This window comes from Protobothrops mucrosquamatus, unplaced genomic scaffold (genome assembly GCF_001527695.2).
Source record: "Protobothrops mucrosquamatus isolate PMUCROS unplaced genomic scaffold, P.Mucros_1.0 scaffold194, whole genome shotgun sequence".
Lineage (NCBI taxonomy): Eukaryota > Metazoa > Chordata > Lepidosauria > Squamata > Viperidae > Protobothrops > Protobothrops mucrosquamatus.
The window spans coordinates 1276844-1288671 of NW_015386550.1; the positions used below are offsets into that span (position 1 = coordinate 1276844).

The 11828-nt window shown below is 37.9% G+C and overlaps 1 protein-coding gene across 1 annotated transcript; it reads right to left on the reverse strand.

Annotated features, from left to right (window-relative positions):
- Positions 1-3345: 3345 nt before the first annotated feature.
- Positions 3346-9013, reverse strand: LOC107285575 (alpha-1-syntrophin-like). The gene is made up of 3 exons (XM_015813777.1): positions 8740-9013; positions 4622-4807; positions 3346-3464 (listed from the first exon to the last, which is right to left on the reverse strand). The coding sequence occupies exons 1-3, from the start codon at positions 9011-9013 to the stop codon at positions 3346-3348; spliced, it is 579 nt and encodes a 192-aa protein (XP_015669263.1).
- Positions 9014-11828: the final 2815 nt, after the last annotated feature.

Sequence of the window (11828 nt, forward strand, 5' to 3'; positions counted from 1 at the left end):
AATCTTTCTGTAGTCTTTACATGGTCCATCTGCAAATATGGACTCACAAACTTACATTTTTGATCATTTGTTCTGTTTATAAACAGTAAAATTAATATAGTACAATTATTTCCCCTCCTTTTTTATTGATCCCTGACTACTGATTAGTGTCCCAAAAGAATTGGGAATAAGCATACTATTTATAAAAAACTAGCAGCTGCTTTGTTTCCTTTGTGACTTGTGTTCTTTTATGTGAGCATACAGTATGTAGATGCTGGTCTTGGCAAACTATTGCTCTGATCCAGCAAAGTTTAAACTTTAAGTTGCTAAAACTTTCCAAGCCATCTCATCATATTTTCCAGCAGATCAATTCTAACCGAAGCCACAGAAGGATCAACTTCCTCCACAGAGATCAAGAATTCAAGGTCTGACATTTTTAAAAAAATCTCTGTGTTGTTTTAAAAGAGCAAGTTCTATTAATTTTTTATAACGTCTCAACAAGAGACAACAAGAGATCTGAACTTTACAGAAAGAATTTGCCAAGACTGTAAGAATGGATTAACTAAATCAACTCCAGTTCTGAATATGAAATTAATTGGTTTTGCTTAAAGAATTCCTTTTCTCATATTTTTTGTACGAAGTGCTAAAAATGTAGAAAGAGCCTATGGTTTTCTTGGTGGCTGATGGATTTTCCATGCTCTCTTGGACTTCTGTGACTGGATTGTCTCTGAATATAAAATTTTGTAGGCAAAGTTCATGCACTTATTGGAATTGACTAATTAAATGCCACCAAGTGAGTGTTGACTCTTCACAACTACAAAGATAGATTTGATTGGAAAGCACACATTATAAGAAATGAGGCCAGCAATATCTCCCTGCAGCATTTTTCTACAAGTACTGCATAGAACAGATTAATACAAGCAATGATTAAACACATAATGTGAATTAGAAACTTGTATAATCTCATGTTTTACACAGGGGCCAAAAACTAAGGTATATTTTCCCTAATGTGTGTTTTCCATCCACCTCCTTCAATGTAAGTTGGGTTCCTTGTGATCTACGAAAAGTTCTTAGGATTTTCTAAGCCTGCATAGTGCTTTATTAGTGTCATTGTTTTAATTCCTTCTTCCAAATAAACTGAAATCCAGGTATCTACCTGAGTATATTATAATGCTTGAAAACTGACATGATTATAAATGTGATTATAAATGTGATAATTTTTAAATAGTACAATTTTTCTTGTTGTTCGGATTCTCTATTCTTCCCTGACTCTAAATTCAAATAGCAATTTTTAAAAACAAATATTTCTCTGAAATCTTCTGTCAAACTCTACAGCTAATCACTTTTTATATATTTGAGAGAGATTCTGTTCAATTAATGAGTATTTCTGACATTTCATTCAAGTTCAGGGACAACCATCAGTGGCTGCTCACAAGAATCAAGATAGCTAAACTCATAATGAAGTTCAAGATCCCTCCCTGATTATTTCAAGTAATAGGAACAGATGCTTTATCTGTCTTTCCCATATGGAGTAGGAATGGCAGCTCCAATCAACCCTCAATCAATGGTTAATGTCTGGGAATAAAAAGAAGTACAGTCCAAAGCACCTGATTCTCCACCATGCTATAGCAATACAGATTTCTAAAGATTTGTTGATGAAATTAGCAAAATTTGCTTTATTGTTGCTCTACCTATAATCTGCAAAGGATCAGAGTAGTTTAAAGCAATCTTCCTTCCAAGTGGCAGCACTGAGGAATTCTGGTGAATTGGGAAAGGCGGATGTGGATATTGTCCCATTTGCTATATGCCTTCACAAAAACAGTATACAGTAAATTACAGTACGCTGGTTAACAACCAATGACCTTCAGGGCCAAGCAAGGATTATAAATCCTCAGCTCATTATTTCACCAGCTCTTTTTCCTTAGATGCTCGAGTTCCACACTCCAATTTAGCAAATGGTTATGGGATGACAATTTTCTCCTATAAAGATTCAGATGTATTCTGCAAGAAAATGAGAGCCAGTATTTATTTTAAACTAGAAGAAGCTATTATATAATTGCAAATCTGGTAACCATAGTAATAGTAAACTAATCATCTTAAAGTTTGGAGTATTATAAGAAATACAGAATTATAAATTAAGGTTCATGTATATAATGCACAGATTAGAAAACAAGAGTTGCTAAGCAAACACTACTATTCTTTAACATTATAAACAGACTTCTGTTGTCTCTGATTAAATGTTGAGTTTTATGCTATAGACATCCTATCTCAGCCTGTAGAATAAGAACCATTGCATCATTATTCATAGACAGCAATATGGACAAGTAAGTTGAATAAATCTATACTGTATCAGCCAAATAAAAGAAAATGTACGTAAGCAATAATTTTTCAAAAGAAGGATTGGAGCTCAGAGTCAAGAAGGTTAGCTGCACAACTTTACAAAATGGCACTGCAAACTGTTTCTTAAACATGGAAGAAATCCAAATCTTTTAAAAATCAAATCTATTTGGCTTTATCGAGGTAGGATAAACAGACATTTATATATTAAGATTTTAAGATGGGAGTGTGGTAAGGATCTTGATTCCTTGTAAAAAGATTCACATCAAAAACACTCTACTAGATTCAGACTTCAGGAACCTGCTACCACCTTCTCCTTTCCTTTTATTTTAAGGCACATGGAGTAATTTGACAAGTTATGGCACTGAAATCTGTTCCCAATCTCAGGAGGAGCATCCATTTTTTCCTAGGGCTGAAATTATAAACCCCAGCATTTCCACTGATAAAATAATACTGTTCATGTCAGATTCTAGAAGAAATGTTGATACTTGTAGACTCAGTCTCAACTCCATAGAGAAAAAAAGTTCCACTGTCTTTCTGAAACAACAGCTACTTTCTTTTAGTTTCTTGGGAGTTAAGGAGAAAGAGAAGGCAGTGGAAAATTACTTACATCAATTTTTCATGATTGTACAAACCAAGCTTTTAAAAAAGCTTGAATGTGCCTTCATGATTTTTTACAGTTATTCAAGTATTAAACCAAATTAACTGCATAATACAAATATAAATGGAAGGGCAAGTCCAGTGTATTTGAAATTATCCAGGTATTTGGGTATACAGGAGAATTAGTGGCCTAAATATTTCAGGAAATAGTAGATCCCCCCCCAGATAACTGTAATTATTTGTAATAGCTTGAAATTCCCCAAAATGACAGATACATTTCAGCAGACACAACCTTCTGCTTGACAGTAGTAGCTAATCCATACTTCCCCTACCACCCCATCACCCAAATAATAGGAGTTAATAAATTCAAGTCTCTGTAAAATATATTTCCAGTAATCAGTTACATATATTCTGATCAGGTAGTCTTGGTCATCTCCAAATATCAAGAATCAATAAATTGACAGAACCAGCACTTTGCTTTTGATGTATACTCCCCATACTGTGCTTGCTTATTCTCTTGTAATCTCTTCCTCTCCTATCTTTTTGCTCTGCAAGAGGGAGGGAAGAAAACCACAAATCAGGCACAGGTCTAGGCATACTCACTGTAATGGTTGGAATTACAATGGTTGGAAACTGACCAAAGAGAGAAGCAACCTGGAATTAAGGAGAAACTTCCTAACAGTGAGGACAATTAACCAGTGGAACAGCTTGCCTTCAGAAATCATGGGCGCTCCATCACTGGAGGTTTTTAAGAAGAGACTAAACAGTCACTTGTTTGAAATGGTATAAGTTCTCCTGCTTAAGCAGGGGGATGGACTAGAAGACCTCCAAGGTCCCTTCCAGCTCTATTCTATTCTATGTGACTGAAAAACACTGCAAAGATAATAAAAGAGGAAAGCTTTTTTTTTCAGTTGTTGTAATTTTGAAAGGGTCACTGAACAAGGTAGGCTCTCAGCTTCTTTGGATACACAGGTAGGAAAAAACAAGTCTTAGGATTAGTATATTAGTATATATATATGGCTTGAGGTTTACAGTTGGCAGTTGTTAGTTTTCTGTTAATTATTGCTTTTCTAATATCTGTAATAAAATTATCTGTAATTTTATCTGTAGTAAAATTAGAGTTCTGTCCCTGAATTTCTGACCACTGGTCTTTTGAGTTTGAACAACTGTCTGGGTGAAGACTGGAAGCCAATGAGCTGTGCCCGGCTAGAACAGTGTGCACCATCCCAGAATGCAGTTATGTGATATGGATCTTAATTACTACGGTGGAAAAAAAGGAAGGTTTCTGCTGCAGCCAGGTGACTCTTCAGCTAAATTTGGTGTTCCATATATAACAAAACCTACAGTTCAAGTTGACTTAAGAATAAGAACAAAGCTATAGTCATTCTTTCTCTTGCATAAATTTTGAGTTGGCATATTTTGAGGATGTGAGATCCCAGATCACATCTACAATTAAACTATTATAGGAGATAGAAGCATTTCTAGGAAAGAGCAGATGGGTTACATTTGTTTGTTTACCTACTTCTCTATTATATTTATTACCACATTCCACAAACATTCTTGGTGGTTTATAATATAATCAGGTAAAATCAATGACACCTATGTATAGTTGATATAGTAACCACAGCATAACACTGGGTGATGTCAGAAATGGAAGGGGAGAGCGCCTTAGCATCTTTCAACCACCTTAAAATGGTCTGCTTACCTTCCAGTACCACTTCCTTGCCAGTCTTCTTCAGAGCTTGCACTGCCTCATCATGGGAAGCATCGGACAGGTCAGCACCATTGACGGAAAGGATGGCGTCCCCTACAAACAGAGCTTCTGTCTGGTCTGCAGCCAGCCCCTTAAAAATCTTGGATATCAGGATGGGCATTTTATTTTCCCGACCGCCTGGAAACAGAATCCAAATAAAAGCCACTAAAGAAGATGTCATACAAACATACGAAAGAAAACAGAAGATTTGTTCTATGCAAACCTTCTCTGATTTTTGTACCTTCTTTTTGTATTTTTTGTTTATTTTGTTTTTTGCAGTGGTGGTAATTAAGGATAGACTCAGTTACATTTCTGGAGGATTTCCGGAGTTGTTAAGGGAGAAAAGATATCTGAACAAGAGCAGTTTTTATAGAATGACCCAGCTGTAAAAATAGAGATAAGTGAAAAATAACATTTTTTCTGATGATTTAATTTTACAAAATAAATGTTGTCCTGAGTAATGCATAAAAATACTTGTCCACATTTCAGATACAATTCTATAGATACGATTTTACATGCTTTGAGAAATATTGTATTTTAAGCTTTGAAATATATTTTATTATATTTTGATTGATCCTAATTTTATACTATATCACATGTACATATTGTGGGAGTAGATATATCTGTATTGGCTTTTGTTTTATTTTTTATTTGTTGTTTATTGTGGGAAAAAAGACTTTATTTACATCATTTTATTACCTTCCTTCCAGGACCTTGGCACTCAACTATGTCTTTCTAGAATCCAACATACTGAGTTTCAAACAGAAGTTTTGTGCCATAGGTATTATATATAAAAAGCATCTTACAAATACATTTTAAGCCTAAATATAATGAGTTTAAGACCCAGCTCTCTGGAAAAGGCTCTATTGCTGTGAAAGGTAGAAGGAAAGAGAAGAAGATAAGGAGCAAAGTGGATGGACTCAGTTACATTGGTGAACAGTGTACTGTTGGGAGGCTTGAAGGATCAAGTTAGAAAAATTCTTATCTATGTGGCTGCTAGGAGTCAAAAACAGCATGGTCACATAATCAATTATCAATAATGAGTCTAAATATAGTTGCCCATCTTGACTTCTGTAGTGGCTGAACAACCACACAAATCCAATGGTATATTCCCGTTTTTTAGGAAAAGCAAAAACAAAACTTTTCCCACAGCGAAATATAGCTCTAAACCAGGGGTTCTCAACCTTGACAACTTTAAGACTTGTGGACTTCAACTCCCAGAATTCCTCAGCCAGCAAAGCTGGCTGACGAATTCTGGGAGTTGAAGTCCACAAGTCTTAAAGTTGCCAAGGTTGAGAACCCCTGCTCTAAACCCAAGTGGGGTTTTAAAGGATAAGATTGATCCAAAAATATTAGATAACAGCACATCTGAAATTTTATGTAAATGAACTAGTTTTAGCTCTTACCTGAAAGTATCTGCATAATGAAGAGAATATGTCTGCATATTTAATATCCCTCTAACTAGAAAGCCCAAATTATTTGTTTTCATTAATTGATTCGACCAGCACAATCTTTAAATCCTGGAATGCTACTAATAAGATTACACAAAGAAGCAAGATTAGATGTTCCCCCACCCCCAAATCCTCCTAGCACCTTCAGGACTAGGAAATTTATTGCAATGCAAGTATTTATGGACTGAAGCCAGCTTCTCTAGATGTATGAGGCAGGAAAAGGCTGACTCCTTCACTTTCCATTCATACTTACCGACTAAGCTGAGTATTATTTATAGATGTGGTGATAACTTTGTTTTCTACAATTCCCATGACACTTGCATGCAAATGAAAACCTCTTGTCTCAACAAGGTGTGCTGTCCCTTCTCAATTTGAAGGTCAAAGATAATATGGCATCAAATGCTTTACAAAATATTATCTGAGACGATCTGATTCTTATTTTACTATATATCACCTGTCACCAATAGACAAGGCCTTCTGTCTTTCACATTTGTGCAAGTCTCATGGAGAAATGTGTTCCCTTTTGTATTTCTGACTCTTTCCATTCAAATAAAAGAAACATTCATTGGATATCTGATTTTACCCTCTTCTGCTTTCTAGGCCACATGAGCAGTCACAAGAAATAAGAACACAAGAGCCGTGCTAGAGACTAATGAAGTGTGACCTTCTCTTCTCCCAGGATGGCAAAAAGCTCTTCCAAGCAACAGTTTTGAGAAGTGGTATGTAAAGCATTAGACCAGCCTTCTCTAAACCGATTGCTCTGCAAATATATTGGTCTATTACTGTTATAATTCTCAACTGGCATGGCCAAACCTATGTGGTACGCATGATAATTTCACAGGTTTTTGCATGTCCAATTTTGAAATTATCATATCTATATCTATATCTATCTATCTATCTACACACACACATACACACACACACACACAATTAGTCTTTTTTGAGATCTTCTTTCACCCTTTCAGCAATGTAAATCTATATAGTTACCCAGAAGCCAGTCATAATGAATTTAAAGAAATATATTTCAAGGCAAGTGTGTATAACTTTTTAGATAAGATAACCTTTATTGTCATTTTTTACTGTGAGCACACTGGCCCATATTAAAAATGAAATTCTGTTGCCTGCTCTCAAAAGAAAATATGTATCTACCCATATATATATATATATAACATACATATATACATGCTATATACATATATACAAATATGTATATATATACCTACATACACATACACACACACATACACATATATAATATTAATCATTGTCCATTTTGAATACAAATTTAAATTTGTAATTTAAATCTCTATTAAGGATACTTAACATTTCCTTTGTTCTCATATTTCATCTGCAATTAATTAGACAATTTATATTTTTTCTTTGTTGTGCAAAATAAATTGTACTTAGGAGTTTTAATACGTAGTCTTGTGTATTCTTAACTGGGTATAGGCATATATATAGGATTTGCATTGTTAATATTGTTCCATCCTAAAAAGTTCTTCCTATATTTAAGAAACTCCTGCATAGCACAATTGGACTAAGCTTTGAACTTGATGTCAGGGCAAACATTGCAAATGGAGCTACACACACACACACATGTACTATGGATTTACATATTCATAAGAGAGAGGCAGTGGCAGCAGCAACAGTTTTTGCAGCCTATGGATCCAGAATCTGGGGAAATGTAGGTAGCCACACCTGACTACCTGTAAACAGCAGCCCTGGACTTTCACCAGTGCAGCATTGAAGCAGAATCTTGGTTCATGCATTGCGCTAATTTATGTTATGCCTAGCTCTTGCTTATTGAATAAAATATGATCTGCTGGATCCACACAGCATGTTAAGCATGTTAAATCAAACAAGCTAGTATCTATCTGCTTTACCACAATGCACAAGTCCAGCCAGATCACTCAGTCTGAAAACCTTCATCTTAAAAATCATTATGTTTAAAAAATGGAACCTAAACATCAGATCCTGCAGAACAAAATTTACATAAATTCCAAGGTTCGTGGGATTGTTGAATACTTTCTCAGATTGGATTTTTAGTCTGCAAACTATACACTTTGCAGCTGTCTAAGATCAAGCTAAGAGAAGAATGCAGCATTATTTCCAAGTTGTTACTTTCAAACTCTAATACAGTTCTAGTTCCTTAGGGATGAGCTTGACTGCAATTAATACATTCCTTAATTTCGTGTCAACTTCAGTTGGGACTTTCTTCTCCTTTTCACTATCCTCTGGAGTTTTGGTTTCTTTTTCTGAAGCGGGAGGAATGAAACTGATTTCAAAGGTCATTACTGCATGAAACCAAAAGTGGCTTGTAAAAAAAGAGGTAGCAGAACTCTTAACTCTGGCGAGATTCCCAGTCCCGCTACAGGAAGGCAGCGCTAGATCTCGAGTGCCCAAAAATAGCCAATCCCCTAGCCTGGGGGCGAAACGGACAGCTGTACTGTACTAGGAGGGGAATCCAGTATTGTAGCTTGGCCCAAAGCTACTTGGAGTGGCAAGAAGCGGCAGGTTGAAAGCAGGGTCGCGAGTGGGGTCGGCGGAGGAAAAGCAAAAGTGTGATAAAAGTTGCTCGGGAGAACAATGGAGGCGAAGGGACCTCGCCCTCCCGCTTACCTTTGATGCTGATGCCGAGCCCCCCCACGTCCTGCTTCACGATCCGCACCGTGCGCTTGATATTGGTTAGCGAGTCCGGGACGAGGGCGCACGCCTCGGCACCGTTCAGTTGCACGGGGCTGGGCGGCGGCTGCAGCGGCTCCTCGGAGCCCTTGGTGCTGGGGGCGACGCTCAAGAAGTCTTCGGAAAGAGTCACCAAGACGCGCAGCCACTGCTCGCCCGGCGCTCGCAGCTCCAGCAAGCCGCTCTTGGGCGCTCTCCGGACGGCCGCCATCTTCAGCGCATTCCTCGGATAGCTGCTGCCGCCGCCGCCGCCGCTTCAACGCCTCCTCCCGCTTGCTTGTAATCGGGCCGTGCGTACGGCGAAGAGCTACCGAATCGACCCGACGGCCAGCCGAGCGCCGAGTGAGCTAGCCGTCCCCGGCAGCGCTTCCCCGCCCAAGGAGCCGCCCCTGGACCCTCCTCTCCTAACCCCGGGAGGGGACTCGGGAGCCGTGCGTGACGCCCCGTCTGGCGAAATACCCCGGGCTCGTTTGGGGAAGCGTGGTTGCTTCCTCGGTCGGGCAGAAGGGCAGGCGCGAGCGGTGGGCCTCGCCCTCATCTTTTCAGAGATCGTCAGAACCCTGTCCGCGCATTTGGTCGCCGTCGTCTTCAGCTGCCGTTGCCAGCTGTACCGTCACGTCTCGCCTTAGGAAACCGGGGATGCCACATATTTTTTTTTTTTTTTTTTTTTTAGTGTCAGGGCTCCACTGTTAGGGCAGGCCAAAATTTAACAGGTGAAGTTTCTATACCAATGAATTTTCACAGTAATGGGGATGTGCTTTCAATGGATTTCTTTCCAGCACATAACTTTGTGCTTTCCACTCTACAGTCAGTGGCAAAACCAGAATGGTACCATTTTCCTTTTCATTTAAACTTACAGAAAAGCTTGAACAGAGTCTCCTCCCCCCCCAAAAAAAAGTCACAATTGAGCCTGGCATTTTGATGTAGAAGTGCCTCTGAGCTTCATGTCTGTGTATCTCTGTGTCTGGATGGCATATTATCCGAGGCTCCCCTTGACGCTAGCACCAATATTACTTTTTCAAATTGGGAAAGGATTAACCTTTCCTTGCTGTGAAAATCTTGTAAACCACAGTTTGAAAACTTGTTGAAGTAGTTGCAGTATTCCATAATGCTTATGAACTAGTAGTGACTTTCAGTCTGTGGCTAAGCACAATTTAGGTTGAATTCCAGTGGTATTAATATTTAAAATCTGAAAAACATTGGGGCAGGTAATCTAATGGATCCCAGACTTTTCAGTTTGAGTCTAAAATGAAGCAAATTGAAATTTGAAATAAAATAAAACATTGTTGCTATTTTATGTTGATTCTGCTTCACCTTCTCTTGAATGTTGTGTTGCCTGTGTGTGTATACAGTGAACAGCACTGCAGCATTGTCCTATTACAATATAGAATTTCCAATATTCCCTCCACCCGTATTCTTTTCTTAGATGTACTGCTTGGGAATAACACCCTTCTAAGACTGTCCAGATTAAAATAGGTACACTTGCTTAATATGCGTAACCATAAAAGTAACTCTCTCCTGAGCCACAATTAGCAAATGTCAAGAGCAACCTCCTTCCATGAAGTCCTATGTGTGGCATAACCTGCTGAAGAATTTCTGAACTTTAACATGTACTTTTGTTACCATTTATATAACAGAGATAGGAGAAAGAATGTAAAAACAATACTCCTTGAATGATTGTGAAGTGCAGTGATGGGGGAGATCTGAGTTCACATTCAACACTGATGGTATTAACTAGTTGGGTAATGAAACAACTACAAGCAAGCAGCCAAGTTCAGAGAGCACCATGAACTTTGTAGTTCAACCCTGAACTACAAGTATTCTCTTCTGTTGGAATCTGTATTATGCAAGGTTGAACAAAGGTCTAAGATTGGATAAAGGACAAAGACTGGAGACAAGGGAAGGTCATGTTTGGAACATATTGGATAAAGTATCTAAGTATCTAAATATCAGGATCTAAGGCTTAAAATACAATTAATTTATAAGATATCCCACTGGTGGGCTTTAAATGTGCTATATTCTAGATTTCAAATATATGACAACAAAGTTGATAGCAAAGTAGTGGAGGAAGAAAGGTGGCATTTGATGAATCTGGAAACTATGATTTTATATATATTTTTCCATTGAAATGCCCTTTGGATATGTCAGGCTATAATTGCATTATCCCTGTGCTGTACTGTTTGGAGGTGATGGAAATTACAGTCCAATACAACTAGAGAGTACCATGAATAAAAGGCTTCTTTGCAGCAAGCTATAAATTAATGATAAAACAGGTTCTATGGCACTGTCAGAAAGAAACACTGAGCAGAAGTTTTTGTTAAAGGATGAGGAAAGACGCCTCAAAACAGTACACAATGCATACAAATTAATTAAAATTTTCCCAAACTATTTCTGTGGTAAAAACATTGTTTTGTTGTAACAGTTTAGCAAAGCAACAGAGCTCATGCCTATTATCCCCACTTCAAAATCCCCGATGCAATCTAGTTTGTTATAGAGTTGTTTTGGGAGATTCCATTACAGGAGCATGCAGTAAATTTCCTAGAAAACTCACTGTTTTGTTAACAGAAAGCCAGCTAAGTTCCCCACCTTGGAGATCATGCTAGTTAATGCTGGGATCCATCATCTAACATTTGGGTTTCTTTCACCATAAAGTCTTTAAATTGCTGAGATAGAAATTACTACAAATCTTAATATCATTTTACATTTTATACTGTGCCATAAAAAACACAATAGAAACACAAGTTAAGATAGGCAAGAAAATAGTAAGTGAGCACCTGTCCAGCCTAGATGAGTTCAAATCGCCAGGACCAGATGGATTACACCCCAGGGTTCTCAAGGAACTAGCAAATGTGATCTCTGAACCACTGAACTATATTTTTCAGAGATCCTGGAGCACAGGGGAACTACCAGAGGACTGGAAAAGAGCTGATGTAGTTCCCATCCTCAAAAAAGGAAAAAAAATGGACCCAGGAAATTACAGACCTATCAGCCTGACCTCAATACCTGGGAAGATCCTGGAAAAGATA

Bases quoted from the DNA above. Each gene is read 5' to 3' on its own strand.
- LOC107285575 (XM_015813777.1), bottom strand. From the start codon at position 9,013: ATGGCGGCCGTCCGGAGAGCGCCCAAGAGCGGCTTGCTGGAGCTGCGA. The intron at 4,808-8,739 runs GTAAGCGGGAGG...TTCTGTTTCCAG, and splicing joins GCTCGGCATCAGCATCAAAG to GCGGTCGGGAAAATAAAATG. The intron at 3,465-4,621 runs GTAAGCAGACCA...TCCCTCTTGCAG, and splicing joins CAAGGAAGTGGTACTGGAAG to AGCAAAAAGATAGGAGAGGA.